The sequence below is a fragment of the Acyrthosiphon pisum genome, chromosome X (assembly GCF_005508785.2).
Source record: "Acyrthosiphon pisum isolate AL4f chromosome X, pea_aphid_22Mar2018_4r6ur, whole genome shotgun sequence".
Taxonomy (NCBI): domain Eukaryota; kingdom Metazoa; phylum Arthropoda; class Insecta; order Hemiptera; family Aphididae; genus Acyrthosiphon; species Acyrthosiphon pisum.
In genome coordinates, this window is record NC_042493.1 from 64,290,770 (window position 1) to 64,316,739 (window position 25,970).

General features: G+C 29.6%; 1 protein-coding gene across 1 annotated transcript in view; it reads left to right on the top strand.

The window, feature by feature from the left end:
* Positions 1-25,970, top strand: part of LOC100572033 — a 424,551-nt gene that overhangs the window by 165,477 nt on the left and 233,104 nt on the right. Inside the window, exons 3-4 of the mRNA XM_029488202.1 lie at positions 5,132-5,381; positions 7,702-7,808. Of these exons, the coding sequence (XP_029344062.1) occupies positions 5,132-5,381; positions 7,702-7,808 (357 nt within the window). The remainder of the gene's footprint in view (positions 1-5,131; positions 5,382-7,701; positions 7,809-25,970) is intronic.

Below are 25,970 nucleotides of genomic sequence, written 5' to 3' on the forward strand. Positions count from 1 at the left end.
TAAATAATGATATGAAAGAAATGGTTTGGTTTTTTTGTAATGCCTGATGCTGTCTCTAATGAATATTTTACTCTAATTCTGGGTTTTGAAGTAAATATAATTCATATTATGTAATATTCGTTCAATATTTTATTAGCTATTTTACTCAGACAAATTTTCCAAAAATAAAAATAATGCTATTTGCTTTGAATGTTAATAACTTTAATTTTGTAATTTATAAAATTAAAATTAAATGGCTCCCATATTACTATTCTTATTATAATGGATTATCATCCTTATTATATATACACTATACAGTTAAATAATTATTGAGAACCTACTCGTTCAAATGTGTGCTTGAATGCACCAATATTTTCAAAATAATTACAATTTACATTAAAAAAGGATGGTTTTCATTTGAAAAAATTAACTTGGCATTAACACGTCATGACATAAAAAATCGAATTATTTTAAAATGGTATTTAACGATTATAGGTAGATACTTGAAAATTCTAAAAATCCCGAATTTGAATAAGTTCATTATTTAAGGAAACGATATGAATGAGCATTTTGATTCACCTGTATAAATATATTTTTTTTTATTTCAAGTTACAAACGACAGCAGTGGTAATTGAGAGTAATATACTGATATGTATTTACATAATGTGGATTACGTACCTTATAAAATATTAACGAATACACATATTTAATATAATATGAAAACAATAAATAATAATGACCAGCTACTTATACTAAAATGTGTTGCCATCATGATCATAAATCATAGTTAGTAATATTATTATAAACATAGTTAAGACATATTAAGAAGTACATATTATGTATTTCATTGAGTGGAACTTTAGAAGTGAAGTGTATTAATTTATTGTAGAACTAAATCACGCACCACCTACTTAAATAATTAAATATGTTTAGTAGGTACCTACATTATTTTTTTCAACTTGAAACACACATTTTAAGTACTTACCATAAGAGTATAATTTTTACGACTATGATCATCATAATAATATAACTACAGCTGTAGTAGTGTAGAAAATTACACAATTATTATAAATTAAATTAAATGCATTAAGAGATTTCTAAAAAAAAAAAATAGTATAAAATGTGAAGTGTGAAGTTTGACCTTTGACGATCAATTGGACTAATCTGTTGGTCATACTTGTTAATCGTATACCTATTTTATGTCATATTTAGTTGTATATTATTATATCAAAGAATAATTATATATTGGTAAATAATAATGTAAAATAAAAATTCATGATAAAAATTATTTTCTTAATACCTATATATAGGTACTTGATATTATTTTTCATTGGTATTAGTTGTCAGATCACAAAAACTAAATAAATAAACGTGATATACTGAAATGTATATTATCAGTTTGTAACATTGTTTTTTTAATGTGTTTTTTTTTTTAAAAACGTTGTCGCATAATATAGGTTAATATTTGTAATAAAGTTGTTATTTCAAACAATTTTTTTATTATTTTAATAATGGATACATAAAATAATATGATTTTCCCCGATTTTCCTATTAGCATTTGAATTAGATTAGTCGATTCACAATATTGGTTATTGCGAAAAGTTATTGTACCTGATGTAAATAAATAAATAAATACAAATACAAATTCTACTTAATAATTGTTTGATGTAGTAAAATAGCGCAATACTGACACACAAAGTACCCATCTACAGACTGTATATTATAATATATTATTCAATTTTGAGTAACCAATAATCGTATAAAAACCATTCGAAACCGAGTGAGTTAAATTCGTGGTATACGGTACGTGAAATTCGCTATGTTCAATTGCACCCACGTTTTGAAACAAGAATCTCCATTTGATAACTGTTTACTTTATAGGTAGGTACCTGATAGTGCACTACACGGTCTCCCATTATAGATTCCATTATTAAACATTTAGACGGCAAACAAAACGCGCACACTCACATGCCCATACCCACACACGCACACCCTCACGCGTGCATATTATAGTATAAGATCAGCCGAATGCTATTTTACTTTTACTTTAAATTGGAATGCTGTACATACTAACGCGTGCATTCAAGTTGACGAGTGAAAATTACTGTTTGCTGAAAAAAAAAATTTTAAAATCTCACGAAAGTAAACACTCGGTTTTTAATGGAATTGGATTTCATTTGTAGATCGTTCATACTTGTCCGTGATATAATTTAAATAATATTATGCTATCTGCATTTGAAAACATAAATCGTGAACTCGTTTTCGCGAAATGTATTTTGAGATTGCTTGCACAGACATGAACGGTTTTGTTAAAATATAATAATATTATTATTCATCGTCGTTTGGCATAATAATAAATAATAATATAACGCCCTTAACCGTCTCGACGATTAGGCTTGTTAAGTTTCACTCGAACATTACTCTTATATATATTGTATTTTATATGCATATGTGAACTCGAATGAATAATATTCAATTATCGTATAATATATCTGCTCAATATGCGTTTATTGGCGTATATATAATAATATTGTTAGCATAATATGATATCTGAACGTGTTATTTTTTTTTTTTGATCTTCTGTGTGAAAACGTACATGTTTCAGTGTCATTACAACAATCATTGATGTTATCTGCTCGTGTCGCGTGTACAAATAAAAAAATATGCCACTCGATACGAGCACAGAACGAACCTGCAGGTTTGATGATTATGATAATAATAGTATGGGAAAGTAATGGGAAAGAGGGAAGAGATAACGAGATTTATCATAATATCGTAACATGATAATAAAATTAACTCCCTGCGACACGGTTCAAAGCTTGTGTTTGTATATACAATATTATAATTCCATGTACGTGTCACGAAAGTCCATAATTATTAGCAAAAGCAATCCGTTCCCTTTCGTCCGTCGTTCGTTTAATTCCAAACGTTATTTTTTTTTCATTTGCTGATTACATGATTTCATTATAATCCAGATATGTAATTATTATACAGGGTGCATGATATCAATATTCAAGGGATCTGTACGCGAGACCCAGATAGTAAATCTTATAAAATGGAGGAGTTCAATAAACCATGAACATATTTCATTAAATACATAGGGACGATGCCATGTGGATACGTTCATATTCTTTACACATCTTTATATTTAACTTATTACCTACTAATTTTCACTAAGTATATGATACGCATATTTCATGTTAACTTCATTGATATAAATGTCTCCAAATATCAAGATAAGCTAGAGTCGCTCTATATCTTGTCGCCGTTCTGGAAAAAAATTAGTACCATCTCATATATATCTGGGTCCAGACTGTGGGTAGTACGGTTGGACTAATTTATTAAAAAAAATATCAAATATTAAGTAATAGTTATTAAAGGCTATTTTTTTACAACTTATAGCTCAAAACCACGTTCTGAATAGAACGGTGTGAATTAGTTCACAGTATATGTAGCTTTTATAATAAATTAGTCAAATTGACTTGTGATTATAAATAATATAATTTGTATTAGTAAATAGTTTCAAATCCATGTGTTTAGTATTTTTTGAATTACAATATAATAACTGAAATCCTATAATTGTTCATTTAAATGTTATCGAAGTTCTTGACTAAAAGACCAAATGTCTATGAAAAAAAAAAAATGTTGCTATAAGACCTATTTGCTAATTGCTGTAAGAGACATGTCTTGTGAGGAACGTTTTATCAAATTGTATGATCACTTATATGCACCCACCTACCCAGTCTAACCACGCCTGGCTGCAGCCGATACGAGGAATCGACGTCATCTTAAAACGCCATATTCTAAGTGATATTTGGGGTGTATGTTAAATTATTAATAAAATTATATCGGAAAAAAAAACAATAATAGTTAGTTGTAATCAACAATTCAGCGTTCAGATCGAAAAAAAAATTCCATTTACTGGTAAAGGTTTTAAAAATTCGGGACACGTAGACGTGGACAACTCAGGGGTTTGACGCCAACTACGCTGGCTATGGAAGTACTCTCACCGAATCGTTTATCCGTTATAAAATGAATATTATTCACTATAATATTTATTATTATTGATTTTTTCGTATAAATTGGATCAAGAATAATATTATGACGGTTTCGTACGACGGCAACAACTACGCCGAAAACACGCCACAACATGCGTTTCTATCTATTTTAGAACGTCACGTGTTCATTTTATTCTTTATATTTTTTGTTTATAAAACCTTTATTCGAACATGATCATCCATGTAGTAAAATGTGGCCGTGTCAACAGAAAACTTTGAGCACTATATTCCGAGCACGTCCATCTCTGGTAGAATGGTGATGTAATTTTATTCACAGATAGTTTTCTGTCCGGCACACATGTGGTGTTACAATAAGTTTATTTGAAGGAAACGAAGAAACGGGATCATCAGTGCGCGCCGAGGAAGTCAGTCCTAAAAATGACACATGCATTTTTTTTTAAATATATATATTTTTTTTTATTATCGTGTATTCATAAATCAGACGAGGATATCCTGAAATGTTTCGATTTATTCAGTATGTCGTAAAACCAATGTACGATCCAGAGGGTCATCGTAGAAATCGCTTTCCTATCGGCTTCGAATGTATTCACGCCAATACGCCATAGTGTCGTGGCCAATGACCAATCATGTTTATCGATTAAAAATACTATACTATAGTAAATGGTCCTAATTTTATTTATTTACAAAAATCACAAATAACAAAATAAAAATGGCTTCTTTTGCTTTATACTTATTTTTAATCTTTAAACAAAATTGCACACATTTTGAATACGATATTAGAATTGAGGCGCGTATCAAAGTATTTTTTATCATATTAGACAAAGACTACTAATGTGTCGGTTTAATATCGACTAGTTTCTACATTATATTATTTTTTTATATTATTTTTTCATATGTGTTTATTTATTTTCAAGTAGAAGTAATAATGGTACTCCAACATGTTCATGTGAAGTTATTCGATTGAAAATCTATTGTACTAAAATGCGGTTTTTTATTTATTCATTTATCTTTGCGAATAAAAATACGAAACTATATATTTGGTTCACTTTTCACATGCTCTACCATTACCTATATTATTATGGTTACTTCTCACGAGCCCTTTTTGACGCTTTTTTCGATGTTGTATATTACAGGTGGCGTAACACTCACTGAACTTCGAGTGCCGACTTCCGTGATGGCCAGCATCAAAAATGGCGTCGTGCTTGATTGCTTGTACACGCTTCGTCCGAATTCCATCGGATTAGTGGTCGCCTGGTATTTCAACAACAGCGCCAGACCGGTTTATCAGTGGATTCCTGGACAGAAACCTTTGAGCATCGGCGTGTTCCGTCACCGTGCCAATCTCGACTACAAGGTGTCTGACGACAACGATACCATGCACAGGTAATATAATGATATAGTTACTATTCGAATATTAGATGGACAATGATACAAATAATTGTTTTTATCGTTTTTTTTTTTTTTAACGTTTTTTATTCGCCAGTAAATTCAATCACAATTGTTATTAACATTGATATCATCTTAGATTCATCCACTTCCCTAAAAGCTTGTTTAATAATATATTTTAACGGTGTACAAATTATTTACTAAAAAGTTGATTTATTTAAGTTATTAATCTAACAATAACACTAATGGAGAACCTCGTATGGTTTTAAGCCTTTCGACCACAATATTAAATTTGACATAATCTGGACAAATTCTATCAACCAGTCGAATTTAAAATGTTTATATAAACAATAAAGTGTATCTAAAGTAATTATATATTTATATATTATGGGTTTTAAACGATTTTAGAAACAATTAATGAGGAACCTAGATTTTCACTTTCAATCCTTAATACCTAAAATCAAACATGTTGACAAATTAAAATAAAACTTAACAAATTAGATTATTAGAAAATTGCATGTGCTCATATTAATAATTAACATAATATATAATTATAGTTTGAATATTTTTTAAATATAGGTATTCATGTTAATAATATATAACCAACAGTGGAATATTTCAAGTTTCTATGATTAATAATTTTCTAATTACAACAAGAAACTATATTAATTTGAGGAAAATCATATTTTTTAGTTTAAACTGAAGTTTTTACTAAACTCTGTGAAAAGTATTAATGGCATGTTATGAAATATGAATATTGTATTACATTGTGAAGCATTATATTTTAAAAATGAAAATGTTATGCACGTTTACTAACAAAATAATGTTTATGATTTCAACGAATTTTTTGGTCTACTCAGAATAACATAATTTAATAAACATCCAATAATATTAAAATTCCTTCTTTTATAAACAAATAAAATAATTAATTTAATATTGCCAATTCTCTTCATTAATTACATAATTATAATATTTAGTACTATGTACCAGGTACCTATTTACAAAGGTATAATAATATTTATACCTATTGTATAATACTGAACTATAATTACATAACACTGAATATTTACAAATATTAATAAAAAAAAAATGTTGACTCTTAAATATTATAGAAGAAAGTATATACTATTGTGTATTACACGGTGAATATTACCTTCTCATTTATATATATATTTATGTTTTGGGTAATCTCCGATATTGGTTAAAGTCGACATTACTCGGGTAAGATAACCTTATCCGATTTCATACATTATCCATTGAAAAGTAAATGTTAGTAATGGCCGTTGGGAAATATTTCCAATACCTACCCGGAACCTAACCACAAGTTCTAGGGTAAAGTAGATGGTAAAAATAAATTATTTATTATATTATGAAAGAGAACAAAATAAGCAATTTAAAAATATAATCATATTTAATACCATATTTGTTTCAAATCGAAACGACTAGAAAATAAATAACTGTGTGCAGTCAAATTCATTCCAAAAAAACGTATACAATATACATATTATAATACACAAGTTGAATACAATATTATAATAATATATCAAAGCAATACATTTTAAAATTGATGAAAAATTAACTGTTCAATAAGAGTCGATCATAGTCTGGTTTGCAGATAAAATGTATGATGTATATTGGAGCATTTATTTTCGTCTAGGACTGTCCGACATTAATATATTATCTTAAATGATACAAATTTTAAATTCCGTACAATTTATTTCACCACGCTACACGTGAAAAAAAATATAGTTAAACAATATCGTATATTATATTATATTATATTATATTATATTATATTAATATTATTTTGTAAATACTTTTAGTGGTTAAAATCATTGCATGGTTATAAATTAAAACTCTAACAAAGCAAAAAAATTAAAATATTCATTTCATAATTCCCCAAGTTCCGGTGCTGCTAATCTTGAATTAACCCGGATAATGTGAAAAAAAAAATAACCGAATAATTTTGTCTCAGACTCTAAAACAGCACTTATACCCAACCTGATTGGGTACACTCGATCTTATAGTCGACTACCCGAGTAATGTCAATTTAATCCACAAATCGGGGATTACCCCTAACGTTATAAATTATAATATACTGTATCGGTTCAACGATTTAAATAATACATCATTGTTGTACGATCTGGCAGCTGCTCCACATTAACCGTAAAAAGTCGACATTACAAATATTATGTAGACTCTTTAATTAACATAATATTTCGTGAACAACTGTGATAACTGATATTAGGTATATAGCAAATGTACACTAACTAATCAATAAGTGCGTATTTCTATATATTATTATTATCATACACAGGGCTTTGCACATCATCAATCCGACCATCGAGCTATCCGGTGACTACAGATGTGTCGTGTCTACGTACCATGATGAAGATTTCATGATCAAAAGGATGATCGTCTACTGTGAGTACCTGCATAGCTCTGTAGTCAAACATACTAAATGCAATATTATAATATTATACTTTTTAATATTATTACATTATTAGTGATAATTGTGGCCACAATTCGATATTATTACTCTCGAGCGTGTATTATTTTGGGTAATTTTGTACAACAGTTTATTTTTATTTTTATATTATTTACCGAACGACCTTTAAAATACGAAAGTAAAAATATAATCTTTGCAAAATATTTCCAGAAATTAATCGGAAACGATAATTTATATTTTAACTGCGGGCACATAAAACAAAAGTGGTCACCACGTTCAACTCATTTCAGTGTTACATTATAAATACGCTGCATTATAAATTATAATACACCTGCGCAACACGCAATAAAATATTTCATTCTTTAATGCCATAATTTTCTATTGTCGAACAACATAATACTGAATTAATTTTATAGAGAAAGAAAAGTGTTCGTTCGTATTGGAAAAATTACATGTTATGAGGTACCAAAACATGCTTGCGATTAGCGATCTTAAATGTTGTTAATGAAGTGGGTGAATTGGTTTATATTATATTATACTACTATATTTAACGCAGAAAGTATTGTTCTTGCTTAAAAAACAACTATAATATACTTTCATAAATTGACTGAATAAAACATTATTCTTATATTTTCAATTAAATATGTCCATAACAAAACCTAAATTACAAGCGGTGAAAAGTATATTATTTTAAATACATGGGTAGGTACTATGACTATTTCGTTTGTTTTAAGTTCCATATTGTTGACGCATAATCGTTGAAAATAAACACTCATACATTGATAGCAAAAAGCAGAGTTATACTAAAATAAACGTTGCTACATTTTTCATGATGATATTATATTATGTAACGTGTTTAATGACTGTTTTTATTTAAATTAATGTTTTTAAAATCTGCAAGATGAAAGTTTAATTTGTAATTGGATTTATTTTTCTATTTTGTTGAAGCATATTTATAATTATGAATTTTGTACTAAATATTATGTTATATAATTTTCATTTATGGCTGTAATGATAATTAGTTTCAGTAGGTACACTTAGAATTCACTTACTAAATTTGGGGTTTAACATCAAAAATTGTAATAGGTACTGCTCCTTATAATGAGAATTCGATATTGCTTCAATAGTTATTGTTCTGTGTAAGAAAATTTAAAACAATAGCAAATATTACACTATTATTTTATAGGTCTTCTTAGAAATAAAATTAATTAAATATTTTATTCGTTTTTTTGAATATCATCAATGATTTTTGATATTATATTTCATCATTAAACGTATAATTGGTTTTGTAATGGAAAAAAAGTACTTCCTTTCATCGGTCGTTATAAAAAAAAAAAAATAGTAATTACGGGTTTACTGTTGGTAAGTACACTATTAGATTTTTATGAAATTTTAATACCCGAATAGACCTGTATAATAGGACTATTGTGAAGTTCAATAGGAAGCGTTATAAATCACCATAGGCTATTTAAATATTTGTACCTGCGGGTCGTGTTTCCGGAATTCGATATAGGAAACCGAAAGGGAATAAATGGAACTCAACGTGTTAAAATTAAAATAGGCGTGTAAAAAAAATCAATAATTACAATAAGTCTTACAGTGTATGTTTTATTATTATAGTGTAATGTGATAATTAATTCGAATGTGTATGGAGTGTCATATTATATCGTTGAACTTCCCACTAACTGCCAATAGTAGACCATACTATTATAGGTAATATTATTATTAAGGTGTATTTTCAAGGCTAAAAAAAATTAATGCATCCCTTTATGTTACTATAGTCGCAATGGAGCCATAATGTTGCACTTACCACTAGTGTAATAAAAAAACTTATTCTACCGCGTTGATATTATTTAAATTATTTCTTGAACCATATCGGTGATGCCGTTTTTTCTATATTAATTATTATCATAATACCACAGGGGAGTAGTCTGTCACCATAACTATACAATAATATGATGTACATTGCAGATAGTCCTAAATAAATCAAAGAGTCCTATCATAATTGTCTAAAGCCATAGGTAGCAATAGTGTTATAGTTAAGATCTCAATACTGTCACAAAGTCTCCAATTATACCTCAATCTATTTTAAAAATTAGTACATATTATGTAGAGGGAAATTAAAATAAATCAAACAAAAGTTAAAGTTGGAATACCTATTCAAAAAGTCTACCAACTAATACAGTAAATACGAAAACAACCCAACCGCAAGTCGACAATCGACACAATATCTATCTAGGGATAACCTTACACAAAACCCTAACTTCGGCACAGTAGATAGATACAAAAATAAAATATTAATTCACTAAATACCACACCCACTACATTCATTATCAAAACCAAAAATAAACTTAAATAAAAAATTTACAAAACAATAATAAGAACAGTTTGGACTTGCGGAATTAAATTATTGGGTAAACCGTAAACCAATACGTCAAACGCAAACTTAAAGCATTTCAATCCATCTGCACCCTACGTCTAATAACTGCAACACCTTATGCATCTCCACACAAATTAATTTGAAAATTCGAATGATCAATGAGATCCAGCACAACTTCACTATACTGATGGTTCTATGCTAAGCAATTAGCTATTAATTGACATCCACTTATTTCATAATAATAACATTAACCGTCATCCAAAACTATATTTTAAAATTGAAAAACTAACAATAAAATCCAACAACGGTAATATTATGTTATATTAATGTATAGTTTCTCAGCATGTGAAATGTAAAATATATAATAACGTAAAAATATACCATACAGTTTTCTTACCAATTGTAAAGTATTCATAGTTAATAAAAAATAATGATAATAATAATACTGGTATATCAATAGGCAATTATACGTAATTAGCTATTTATTTCATATTTGGGTCAATTACTATTCAATTTGGACTTCTTTTTGCTATAATAATAACGGGATCAATATTCAGTTATTTCGAATTGACGTTTTCGACCATTTATAGGTAACTGCGTATTTTTTCCACTGAAATTAATAGATAACAATCACCTTTAGTCCATAGGTATACATGTGGCCATAACATAACTCCTGGAAAAAAACAAATCCGCTTCGACTGAAATTGAAGTTACCTACCTTTTTTTTGTTTTGTTTTGGTGCGTCAGTAGTATAATAGGAGCCAGTAGTATAGTTGTAGTGCCATTGAGGTGTCGTTTATTTTCTTCCCCATTGTGACACGAATTTAATATTATCACTCCCCATGGAAAAATCCTTTTTACGCCATTGGACATTGCGCCACTATTTTTCAATGACCGTTTTCTTCTCGCGCACATCAAATAATGAAACTGGATTGGTGCGAAATCGATCCTTAAAACATTATACTGTTATAACTTATAAATATTATAAACGGACTACGACGTTTCACCGTGATTCCGCATAAGAATCGTGTGCGCACACGAATGCAGACTGAGGCCTCATCGATTTATTTAAGAAATTATTAATGGACAAAGAAGTAAAAATGTAATATACTATGCGTGCACACAATTCTTAAATTAATTTCAAACTTTGCGTTACAAATGGTTTTTAAAATTTATTGTAAACTATTGTTATTAATTAGGTTGTTTTCAATCTAATTTAAAAACTTTATAATATTTATTATTATTATAATCTATGTTTTATACACATAATACTATTTTTTTAAACTTTTTAAAAGCATCAAAAGTTAAAAAAAAAACTCGTGTTCCGTTCGTCTATCTCATAATTTACCGTCGACAGTATAAAATAATGTATTCTCAACACTTCACTGTTGGTATTCATTTCAATGTTTTAAAACCATAAATTAATTATATTTTTATAAGAAGTAAGAATTGTAAATGTGAGTAAGGAAAAAGATGGTTTTGTTGCCATTATTTAAAAAATAAATATTATTATTATTTTTAATTTTAATTTTGTTTGAAAGATTTGCGAAGAAGAATTTAATAATAAATTCGTTTTTTTTGTTATCGGTAAATGCTAATGAGTTGTTTCGTTTTAATACCGAATATAGAAGCTGATTCCTTTTGATTTTGTTTTTTAATAGTTTCCATAAAGATCTGTAGTTGGTGTGAGTGATAATAATCACGAGTGAAATTGATTGGATTAAAATGTTTCAAGTTCTTTTTTAAGTTTGTTGGTTAATTTGTTGAATGCTACCACATTTTTTTGGCTTGAAACTTTTTGTTAATTAATTATTTTTTGAGGCAGTTAAGTGTAATCATATGGTTTTATATTTTTATTAGTTTATTAATATATTGCAGCAAATAATAAGATGAAACTGTTTTTGCTTCAAGTCTTGCTTCAATTGCTACTTAAATGATTATTTATTAGACATTTAAAAGCGTTGTGTATGTTATCATGCTATTATAATCGAACTTTTAATGAAATTCTAACTTATAATATTTAGTAAAAGAGTCTAAATTTAATTACATCAGTAGGTATTATAAAAATATCACCCCTCGATTAGGGTTCACCCACCACTTCATGAACTGTATATTTTTTATTATTATTTATATTGAGATAAAAAAGGAAATTTAATTTTTGATAATTAGCCCTCCCCCCTCTCTCCACTCTTGAGTGACTTCTGGATGACTTGTGTTAAGTTTGTTTCTGTAATTAAAGCAATATTAACCTTTTGGGTGAATCTGTTAGCGTCTCATATAAGTAGGTATTGATAATGGGAATTGTGCGTTAATAGGTTAGTACCTACGTATAAATTGTCTGACATTTATCAATATTATTTATGGCTATCGACTTTCTCGAAGACTGGTTAAAATTGAAATAAATGGGTTTTTAAGAGACTTAAATTTGTTTAGGAAGGAGGTATTTTGGGATGTTGGAATTTCGTGTTTATTCTGGTTGGTTTATTTTTGATTTTGTAGCATGTGAAAGTTAAGATGTTATTTATATTATTTGAGTATGGAATGTTATATTATGCTGAGTTATATATCAAGTTGATGCTGATTTTTTGAAAAAGTACAACCGCAGTAAATTAGGGTGTGATGATCATTACATTTTTGGGGGATGTGTCCACTTTTAGTAATGGTGTTTTTCTGGTTGTCACCGCAACGGGAGTGATTGTTGTAGTATACTCTGGCGTGGCTTTAGTTTTGTCACTTTTAATTTAAGGTGTATCAATTTTTAACTTGGTATAGTACCTATAAAAATACTAAAGCTCCAAAATATCTCGGTTGTTTAGCGTTGGTTATAAATCGACATAAAATAGAGATATGAATAAAGTTCTGTGGCGATCGTTCTTAATATTTCTTGCCAATAAACCTCTTATTTGTTTGAGTTCTTCTTTTAAGATAAACAAGATGCTTGGTGATATGTACATTTTTCATAACAATCTGATATGGTTTATTTTATTTCTATTGGTACGCGAAATATTCAACTTTTGATTATTTTGAAACTTAATAATAGTTCAATACATTTTCCTTAATCTCAAAAACTAATATAAAAATAGTTATATAACATTTTAATTGTTTGATAAAGTTACTTTTAATATGTATTTTAGAGTATCTACTTTGGATATTAAAACTAATTAGTAATTACACCTACACACATTTTATGTTAGAAATGGTCGGAATGGATGTAATTTGATTCTGAGAGAACCTCTTTCGAGAACTTAAATGTATATTAGATTAGTGTGCCTTTTAAACTTTTAAAGTAAATCAAACTTTCCAAATTACGACATTTTCACACGAAAAACAAGCTGACAATGGAATTGTGTTTTTTTCCTAATTAAAGTCTGCCGTTGTTATCTCACAGAGATCAGTCACAGTCTATTTGTAGTTTTGAACAATTTAATTTGACACAGTACGAGTACAGCGAGCAGATTTCGAGGGTTTACTACTGTAGCTTTTGTTCACAGATGATACAAACTTTGGTCGTATTAGAAAGTCAAAAAACCTCGTTTTCTACTGTGCCAAGAAGCTGTTAAACTTTGGTACGATTCCAATGTACTTCTTCTATTTTCCCAGACACACCGCACACATGTTGTATAAGTCTACTATATTGCTATTATTTAATATCTATACGCATTACACTTATTTACATTCATTTAATAAGGTCCCTATTGGTAATTTTAAGAATTGATTACCTAGTATAATTAATTATTGTCGTATCCGAAAACCTATCGAAGCAATATAATTTTTGTTGTACCTATACATAGTCCTTTGAACTATAGCATATAATTATATTTTAAATAAGGTATGTTTCCTTGAAAAATAAATTATGCTTATGTTATTTCCATCGGATGTTCAAGGAAATAATATCAATATTTAGATTTCTTACAATATACATCGCACAATTTTGTTTTTTATCACACCAACGATAATATGTTATAATTACGAGCGATGTATAATTACATAATATGGATAATGATGTTATTGTTGGATTTTCCTGATATTTGAAATTTCGTACTTACTCATGTTCAGCATTCTGCGCGGTTGTGTTCCAGCGATTGTTGGATATTATCTAATGAAAAATTAATGCGAATAATATTATATTGATATTGATATTGTTCAGGTGCATCTAATAGTATACCGAGAATCGCTACGCGCAGTCTAAAACATAAGCAAACACACAACATGGAATGTTTCAATGTTAATTTAGTGTTTCCATTCTACAACCATTCTGCAAACATACCAAGTGTAAACATCGGAACCGCCCCAAAGGGATAATACAACCGTATATATGTGTGTTTACGTCAATCTCGAAGAATATTATGCGAACATTTTTTGATGATATAATTTTGTTGTTGGGTTTACATATTTGCTTCTTATTTTTTTCCGTTTATCACAATCTGCGGAAGGAAACAATGATGACGAATAAAACATAATAGTATAATAATATTATATATATTATAATATTTTATCTATTATAATAGATTATTATTATTATGTGTTGTGTTATTTTTTCGCATCGATAATATAATCGCAGCGCAAATTTAATATTAAACGGATATGCACGTTTACAAGAAGCCAATAATTTATACATGCAAAGCCCAAAGTTTGAACCAGAAAAAAATATTTTTCTACTCTGCACACAAGTAAAATACGTAATAATAATATGGTAATATTATATTTTAATATTTAATAACACACACTTGTTCGATATTTGTTATTAATTCTCGTGGTTTGTAATAATATGCTAATATTATAATAATACATATTAATAATAATTATTACAGTACACATTTGCGCTGCGAAAACATGGCGTATATTATTATCGCAGAGAAACGCGACAGAATAGAATAAGAACTTTATTTTTGGAAATATTATTTGAATATACTTATATAAAGAATTTTATTTACAAAACACTTTCAGACCCAACCACTTAGTTAACTTGTTTTAAACAATATTTGACGGGGAATAGTAAGTTCCTACACGAGAGTAGCAGGTAAACAATTAAATACGTTAGTCCTACAAATATGATGTGTTAATGAATCTTACACGATTATAAAAATGAGATGTGTAAGAAGTTCCTACACGGTAATGAAATCTGCGTATGTTAGTTCCAATACGGTGAAAAAAATGCTATTTATTTATAAAATATATTATGCGATTTTTCTTATTTTTTTAAGACATTATTGCCACCTATTTATTTATGAAATGTATTAGGTAGATAATATGCTATTTTTGTATTTTTTTTTTAAAACATCATAATCAGTTTTAGTACATTTACTATAATATGAAATATAGTTTAATAATAAATAAAAACACTCAACCATAGTAAAATATAGCATAAGTATACACTTATACTGACATTTGAATTTTTTTTCACCGTGAAAGAACTTTTGTATAGTTTTTTCGCCGTGTAGGAACTAACATACGCACCTTTCTTTTACCGTGTAGAAACTTACGTATTATGTACCTTTTTCTAACGTGTAGAAACTAATATAATATTTATTTATTTTACCTGGTAGGTCTCGTATATGCACGTAATCGCCCTATTTTATAGTTTCTCTATAACCTGCTGAATACAGTTGTAATAGTAGGTATATAATTGTATAGAAACCATTAATCGGTCGAGTCGGGTCACTATAATATGACATAAGTATAAGTACACTTGAAAACCCCAATTTCTGATATTATACAACTGACATGTGTGGTGTATTCTTGAAATTACGTATAATATGTACTTATGAATATAATTTTTTTTTCAAACCGAGCACATGGCCAACAAAGAATGCTTTCCATTCAAGATAAAACGTTTCGTAAGAATCGTACAATAATTATAAAAAATCAATATTGAACCCCTAATTTATTACTGAATATAAAATATGCATTCAACAACATTTACATATCACATACCTACTTATATTTAATAAGTTAATATTACTTAATGTAAAACGTATATAGTATATACTTATAAAATTCGTATATTGTTGTTAGCAGATATACTACCTAAATCACGAACGGCGACCCTAATACCGGCTTCATGGTATCGTGTGTTTCACCGTTTTTGTGGTGGGTACAATTATTATGGGTGGTCAACGGGGTTTAGATCGCTCTGATAATATTTCAGACACCTTAAGCCAGTTAGACAAAAAAAAAAAAAAAAAATATATATAACACTTTAATTGTAATAATACCGTCGATGCTTGATTTTTATTTTTATTATTCCTAATTAACATCAGCGACAATGGTCATTACCTTTTTTTTTTTTTGTTAAATCAGGTTATACAATTTGGTTTTGTTTAAAAACCTTTAAATTTGTGGGGTTGTGTCGGTGTTTGGGTGTTGGGTGTGCTGCTTTGTTCGTCTACATACTGGAGGCATTCTGTAAAATTATGTGAATGACTGAGGGTTCAGTTCACCAGAATTGTACCTTGGTTTTTCTTCCTTTGCCATTAAGTATCCGTGTTTAAGACGGGTTTGGCCGACGCGGAGTCTGTTGATAATCATTACCTTATCTCTTCTGTTCAGATGGAGGTTAGGTCAGCCGCAAATGGTGTTTGGAATTTTCTTAACTTTTTTTTTTGAGCCAGTGTTTTTTTTTGATGCCATTTGATGTTTTTGGTTTATCACTTTCAAAACTGTAGGTACCTAGTAGGTACGATTATTGAACTAATATAATTATTATGTATAATATACGTTTATTAGGCGGCTGCATATATTATTATTATTATATAATATAGTATTAACCATTTTTTTCCTTTACTCGATTCATCCCCGCATTACCACAATGTAAATATCCTCTAAAGAAATGTGTGATCTATAGCAACCGGCTGCTACCTAAGATAGAAATATAAAATATTATCGCAAATGTTAATTGTCAGAGTCGTGCTAATTTCTTTACAATAATAATAATTGTATTAACATCCTTCTACGTTTATAGATTAGCGGGGTGAAGTTGTATTAATAATTATTGGGGGGAGTGGGGGCCACGGATCGATGGAAAATATTGCGAAAGATTTTTCTGTTCACCTCCATTTATAAACCCTCAGAACGGCACTGCAAAGCCATCTTTACCGACATATGGGAATTTATCGATGTGCTATCCAGCGCCCGTCTGCGACCTAAGATTGAAATATAAGATCGGAAAATCTCAGTGGGCGGAGTCGTGTAGTGTATAAACGATGGTAACAATAACAGCAGTAATAATGATTGTTTTAACATGATATTTAGTCGACAGCCAGCCCGCGCTTAAATCGTTCACCCCTCGCGGGTGGCCGCCCTCACGATTTAATAATAATAATAATAACAATAACGCACATTGTATTAAACCGTGATATTATTATACGATAATATGTAAATTTTCTCCGGGCTGAACGAAAGAGCCGACGAACCGACCGTTACCGTATCAACCGATATTATATATTATTTAGTCGTCGCGTATTTCGAACGCATGTGGCACGCGTGTGCATGCATAATATGTCTAGCGACGCTAATGTCGGCCCGTCGAATTAACACACACTAATCGTATGCACTCGCATAAACGATACCGTTGCCGAGTGCGACACAATATATTATTATTATTATATCGTCGTTTGTATCGTATATTATTATTATTATTATTATTATTATTATTGTGCGACGAAACACTTTATTATGTAATATGTATATTATATTATGTTGTGTACATCGCGTACGATGTGATGCGCGCACTTTATATTATAATATTATTATGATATAAGAGACTATAGAACACAACATCATAATATTATAATTTATTATATAATAGAGGTCCTACCCAGTATTTGGGAAATGATAATATTTTGTGAATATTTTTAAGTGCTTGAATAATGAATATTTGACTAATAATATTTTATAAATAATTTCTTCTCATTAAAACAAAATATTGTGCTTTATTATGTTTGCATAAAAATGTTGACTTAATATCTTTATAAAGTTCTCGAAAAAAGGGAAAATTTTTGAAAATATATGATTAAAATGTTTTATAAATGTTTTTCATAAACTATTTTCAAAAACATGAACTCCTTGACCAAAGAATATAACTAATATATTTCCTAATTATTTACGCAACTTTTTTAAATATTTTGACAACCATATATTTTTACCATAGTTAGTATTAGTTAGGAAATGTTTATATGCTGTGTGGGGTGTATACTGTGTATATAAAATAAATAATAATAATAATAATAATAATAATACAATACCAAAACAGTGACGAGTGACGACTTTAGTTCTGCAGTTGTGGCGTAGCTAATATTATTTTCAGAACACTAATCCAAACAAAATATTTAATAAAACAATATCGATTAAAGTGTAATTTTTGATTTTTATACATATAATATTAATATAGCGTATAAATAATTTATTTTGTTTCACCAAAAAAAGAAAAAAAATCGAATTCAAATTAACTTTCAAAACTTAGATAAGTTAAACCAATATTATAGTCAAAATCAAAAATAAAATAAGAAAATATTCTAATTTTTTTTTTTCTCCATCGATGTAAACTTGTTACGCAAATAATAGGTACTTAATATATGTATAATTATTAATATAATGTTATAAATAATTAATTCATTACAATATTAAAGTCACACCAAGCGACTACAAATGAATTTTTTTTTAAATATAACTTCGGTCGGTTAGAATTTAAAAAAAAATAAGAAGGTATAGGACTTATTTGTATTACCGCTGACTACGCTATTGGTCTATTTCAGAGGTGTATAAATTTCCCATCTAATATGCAGTGTTACATTAATTTCCTTATTGCCAAATATTAGAATATTATGTTGTAGTGAAAAATAAATTAAAAGTTGACTTTGAAATACCAAAAAAATGGACCCTCGTGTATACCTTCTGCCGAAATATTTCTAACAATATTACTATAGTCGTCTTTACAAGCAATTTGGTAACGATTAACACAATACGAATCACCCACGGCTGCTTGTGCGGTATAATATCATAATCCGTCTGAAGATACGAGTTGAAAATATGATTAAAAATGCACACAATAATATAATATTCTCCATTCGCATATAATAACAGTATTGTTTTATTTAAATATGCGCGCGTGACATAACGATATTGTTATCCCACTTATATGTGCGTGTTCGACCTTTCAGCCGGCGACGGACAGCCCACTTAACCACGCGTGCGTTTACATTTCAGTGAATAATAACAATAATAATATATTCAAGAGGCCGTCATCGAAAACCTTTTTCGTTTTTTTTACCCCATTCGTTTTTATAAATTAGGACCTGCCGCGGAGCCCTGCAAAGGCTCTGTCTGATCGAATTTCTTCGCTTCCTATTTTACGGACGACGAGTTTTGACAGTTTGACGTGACGTATTTTTGGCGTATAACAACAGCAGTAGCTATAACCATCGCGGACGCTGATAATAATAAAAAAAATATTAATTTTGTAATAATTTGACATCGAAATCGTCGGCCACCAGTCGACTGAGTTCAACGTTATCTTGTCCGGATGGTATAATATTGTTTTGAATCGCTTTATCGAAATATACAGGTTACTCTTGTGGCGTCATCGAGTCCTCGTCGGTTTATAATATTGTTAGAATAATATTTTCTTTTCCTATATATAATACATATTTGTCTGGTACCTGACACCAGTTGTAGGTTTAATCGCTTAGTAGTGGCTTTGTGCTCAGTTGTTATTGTGTGCGTGTATATAAATTCGATGCAAAAGTTTGATTCGATTTATGTATGCGACTCCAGCATATAATATATTATATTTTAAGCGCGTTAAAATATTTCAGTCACAATGAATATTGATGATATTATTATGATTACCTACACAATAGTGCAGATATATATGCATATATTATCACACAGCATTTGATTAATCATCGGCAGACATGGATTTAGAGCTGGATATTATTATATATACGCAGTAAATAATTATATTATGTGTAACTATGTCATAAAATATAATATAATATTTTAATTCGCACTATTTCCGACACGACGGTGGCGTTAATATGATAACATAATAATTAATATTATAACGATTACAATATTGTCATTATTATTATTTTATTTTGGGACACTTTGCAACATCGCACGATTATCGCTAATGCTTATACCAATTTGATAATATACGTTAATACGAAATCAAGAAAAATCTCTTTACTGCGACCATGGCAGTGGACTTAAACTGGTCGCGGAATCGAAATGTCCGGGTAAAAACCACAACCAGAGCTCGTTCGCTGAGACCGCGGCGGTGAGAATAAAGCTCCCGGCCGTTATAATTTGTGAAATACCAACCTTACTTGAAAAAGATTTTTCACTCGCTTCGTTTTTATTTTCCGGGTCTTGTTAGTCTTTATACCGCGGTAGTTGTAGTCGCGCGGTCATCCCAAATCCAATTATTATCCGACTATAATAAATCTCCCTCGCCTTGTGCGTTCCGCGATCTTGGGCACGCGGAGACCCCGAGTTCGATTGAACGCAACAATAGTCGAAAATATAAAGTTTGGTTTTTTGTTTACGTTTTTTTTCGTTTTCCCCTCCACCACTATATATTTACTATACCGCGGTTGCCTATAAATTATTATTATCATTACATAGCTATATAACTATACCGCGGTTATCCGTTTTCCGCGCCGCCGGGTGACGGGTATATATTATTATTATCAAACGAAATACGCGTAACCGATTGGACGAGAACTCTACTCTCAGAATAATCGCCGCCACCGCCGCCGCAGTCGCGTGACAAAACTTTCCGGTGAAAACCGACTCGTTCGCGCGTTAAAACGCCAACGTCGTCGCGATAACTACGCGTGCCCCACCGCGGTAGGGGCTGCGTAAATTAAACGCGAATCTTATTAATACATTTTTTTTTATAATAATTTTTTTTATTATGAAATCGCGAAGCACTGCAAATGACGGCGTCCAACACGATTTCCAACGAATTTTTCATGAATTTTTTTACAATATCGATGGGTACCACGATCAACCTACGTCAACCTGCACGTCGTCATGTGCGATAATCGTATACGATTCGGGTTACACTTATTGTTATTAAATATTATTATTATTATTATTATTATTACAGATAAGATCGATGTGTTTTGTTTTCACGTTTTACATTTTTAATAAAGGAATTATTCACCGTGGGGAGAACATTTTGTGAAAAGTACTTTATATAATATTGTCCGTTCAAAGAATTTTGGTTTGGGTTTTTTTTTTAAGCTCTCATATTGTTGGTCCACTTTCATCTTAAAACAATTTCCCAATTTCACTGCCTCCTCAAGGCTATTGTTGAAATCCCTTTGATATATTTTATTATTATCCTCGAGCGTTTTTCGAGTATTTTTGAGCTATTTTAAAACGTATTTATACACAATACACATTGATTTCGGTTCGCAAGTATACATCACCGTGCTTACACGCTAACTGAATATTGTATTAGGCCACGTTCCTTCTTAACAAGATCCGTTTCTAATTTCTTGGCCCAAAGTTTCCATGAATACATTCTCCATCCGTAATGAGTTTGTGTGAAGAATTTGTAACATTCTCAGATTTGGGCTTCAGGCCGGCCAAATACGTAGTTTATTATTTTCGACAGAATGAAATAATGCGATTCATGTTGATGCTGAGGAGTGGGGTGGGGGAGAGATCGTAACCCCATATCATTGACTGTATTTGTGATTTTTTTTCTACATTATTATTTATTAAATAATATAGATTATAACAAGAAAATACAATTTATTGTTGTGTGGAAGTCTGACAAAGAATACCCTTTGTCCCTTGATGATCTTAAATCACAGTGTATTATTATCCTAGTGGATAATATAATAATAGTATTGTATATGTCTATAGATTAAATCTCATTAAACAATCAGAGAACTATAGATACAAATCGAATTCGAACGAGTCGTCGATTAGTAATGACTAATGAATTATATACGCATTTAACGTTTAGCTGAAGGGAGTGAAGCGTGGCGCTTTAATTATTATAATTATGACTGTGATGAGCGGGGTCTACCGATTCTCGGAAAACTTTGCAATCAACTTTTCTACGAGTTCTAATAATAATATGCGTAAATCATTTTTCCTGAAAACGCCACTGCTATATTTTAAGAAAAAACATACGGCATATTAAACTGTTAGGGCACGGTATAGGTTATATTTTTTTTTATTTGTATATATTGAATTTTCAATGTTACGGTAGGTAATATATTATTATATTAAAGCTATAAAAGATATAATTTACCTTGGTAAAAAAATGTATACGCAATATTGTTTTTATGTTATACTATAATACTTCAGAGTTTATTATTATCACAGTCGTTGTCGACCCCAAAACCATATTTGTCTACGACCTACAGTGTCCACGTAAGTAAATGTCGTACAGTTCATCTTTTTTTTTGAGGCGTCGTCGTGTCGAGCTGCTTTCCGATATGATGCAATTAAATGTGTGCCCACGATTAGTACGCAACATTATGTTATCGTACGTAGTGTGAGTCAATGAAATAATACTATTATCGTCATATTACATATTGTAATTATGTTAATTACACTGATAATTATTGCGGTGAGTAGGGGCTGCCGATCCATCGACCCACTGAAAACTTTGCGATAAATTCTTCTAACCACATACATATTATGCTTAATTCCTGAAACGCCACTGTTTAGGTATACCATAATAAATTACCTTCTGCATATTAAAATAGTCAGAAAAAAACTGTTAGGGCACTACATAATATTATATTTAATTTATTATATAGAGTCAGACGGGTGTGACGGTAACAATATATTATAATATTGCAGGAAAAATTAATATAATCAGTACTGTGTTTATGTGATACTGTAATATTATTATCACAGTCGTTTCCGGCCCTATAACAATGATTTTCTACGACTAAGTTGTCTGCATACGTAAATGTTGTGTTCAAAGCCAAGTCGTGATTTCCGCACCAACATCACTAGCTCTTCGTACGACCGTTTTGATTATTGTGGTACAAGTGGTTTCAATCTACTCTCACACTAGCACTGGCTTGATTGAATTAAAATATATTATGTGCCGACGATTCGTGATCAATATACACTACGATCGCAAATGGAGTGAGTTCGTCGACATAAAATAACCATCATAAAATTACATAACATAAGTACGCAGGCAATATTAATATATTGTACAGAAATGTGTTGGTAGTTATTATGACCGCAGATAATAATATTATCATAGGTCGAATAATATTGTGTCATTGAAACTTGAATATCCTATTAGCCGAAATTGATAAATATTTCTCTATCGTAAACGATATTGTCAATAATTTTAATCAGTTTTTGGCGTTTAATTTAATTTTAAAAAGTACAATATTTATTAAAACTGAGAATGTATTTGAGTGTTGTGTATAATATTTGTGAATATTGTGTTATCATACACTATTGTGATATATAAATCATAGTAGACCTCTTATATTAGGTAATTAAGATACAGTTTAAAAATATAATTATTCGTCACTAAATATTGTACACAACAGACAACACGCACTATACCATCTCAGAATCACTAAATATTATGTTCTTTAATTATCACTTGAAAATTATATAAAATATCACCAATACATTCCATTTAACTAAAAAAAATATTAAACAGGTTCGGACTGTGATAAAATAAGACATAATATAATAGGTTACACTATTGTAATAATTTAAGTCAGTGTTAACATAATATAAGTGTAAATATCATTGGTTCTTTGTAGATTTAAAAGTGATTGAAGTCACAATATGTACTAATATGTTTTTTAGGATTTCGTAAAATTTGTTTTTTCAAATATTTTGTTTAAATAAATTAGCACCCATATAGTTTTCTAAATAGAAAATACCGTTCTACAGGATCATAATGTGTGATACAAATATGTTTATGGCTCATGTTTTCTGTACAACTATCTATGCTTAATGCATTTGTTATTAATATTATGCCAAAACTATTATTATTATTTTATTTTTGATATTTAAATCTGTGTGGCTTATGTAAAGAAAAAAACTCCCAGATACTTAATTAAAAAAAGTTTGTTTGATGATTGTATTAAAAATTCTTAAGGACATAATCCTATGGTTACAAATGTACCAAGAAACAATTAATAACTCAAACGTCTAGACTACAAGAAAATCTAATTGTTTTACAGCACAATATATTTACTAGTTAACATTAATTCTCCGTCTTAAATCATTTTTCTTCCAGATTATTTGTTTGTCGTCATTAATACTCTTAAATTTAGTTAGCATTATGATGATTTTATTTTTGATAATTGGTTTTTAATCTTTTTGCAATATTGAATTGTGAAATTATACATAAATCTTTAAAGTTATATAATATGTATGCGGCGGTATATAAATATAGTGTAAATAAGATATTTCATACTCTAAATGTTATATTATGTATTTATTTTTACAAGTTTTATTCTCATCGAAAAATTTAATCTAACAGTTTCATGGTGATACTATATAATATATCTATATAATATATATTATACGACTCATAAGGCTATTAACATCAGTTCCATCGGACCGTATCGTAACTCGTAGGAGGTAAACACCGGGAATGTACACTGTAAAACAAAATTATAGTGTCCATTACATGAGGGATAGAAAGACCGCATTGGAAAAACGTATTGGTTGTACCCAAAGGGATGACCCTTGCTATATGAAATAAAAATAAAATAAAATAAATATCACCAGCTATATAAACAGTATATACACTTGTACATGTATGAAATATATATCGGGTGAGGCGGACTAAGATACTGTGCGCGTCTGTGAGAGAAACTAAAGGAAAACAGTAACTGCGGAGGCTTATTTTTTTTATTTTTAATGTCGAGGCTGCACAATGTTGTCTGGAACTTGAACGTTTAATTTTGTACCATTTTTGTGTAATGTTTAGAAAATGCAAATTATACTGCGTTCATGCTTCGATGAGGCGCATCTTTAATTCGATTATGGTAATAATATAATATGTAAACAAATAATTTTGTAAGATGATTTTACTCTGGAATTTATTTTATTTATATTTTAAATGAATCGAGTTGCCGAAAATATAATATACGGCTCCATCACTGGTCTCGAATTACATTTCTGATAACACCTCGTCGCGTGAAACTATGGGGTGAGTCACAGAAAAGCTGACATGAAATTTGTTCAGAATTTAATGTATATAATTTATTGTACCATCGTGTGTAATAATATATTATAATGACTTATAATTAATGCTAAAATAATATCGTATACTAATGTTATTTACTTGCGCTAAACAGAAACCCGTATGATATTATCGCATCGTTGTTTCACGAAACGTATGTTTTTGTTCGGTACTCATACAGAGTGCACTTTAATATTATTATAATTATTATATGCCATTACAATAGATGTAATATGTTGCACGTTAAATATTGGCGTAAACGCTGACAGTGACGTTTCAATTAAGACCATCGCGCAAATTGTACGGTCAAAACTTGCAGGGTTTGATTTTTGGAGCTTTTTTAAATATTATCTTTAGTTACTGTGATATTATGAAGGCAACTCGCTCCACCAATATTTTTACAAATTTTAAAATTAATATTTTGCCTTGATGAGGCAGGACAAAGTATTAGGTGCACAGTATTGACGACGAGGTACAATATTATATTACGTAATTATTTCAAAGTCAGGTGTTTAAATCAGGGACTGGAACCTTACAGTGGCGGATCCAGGGGGG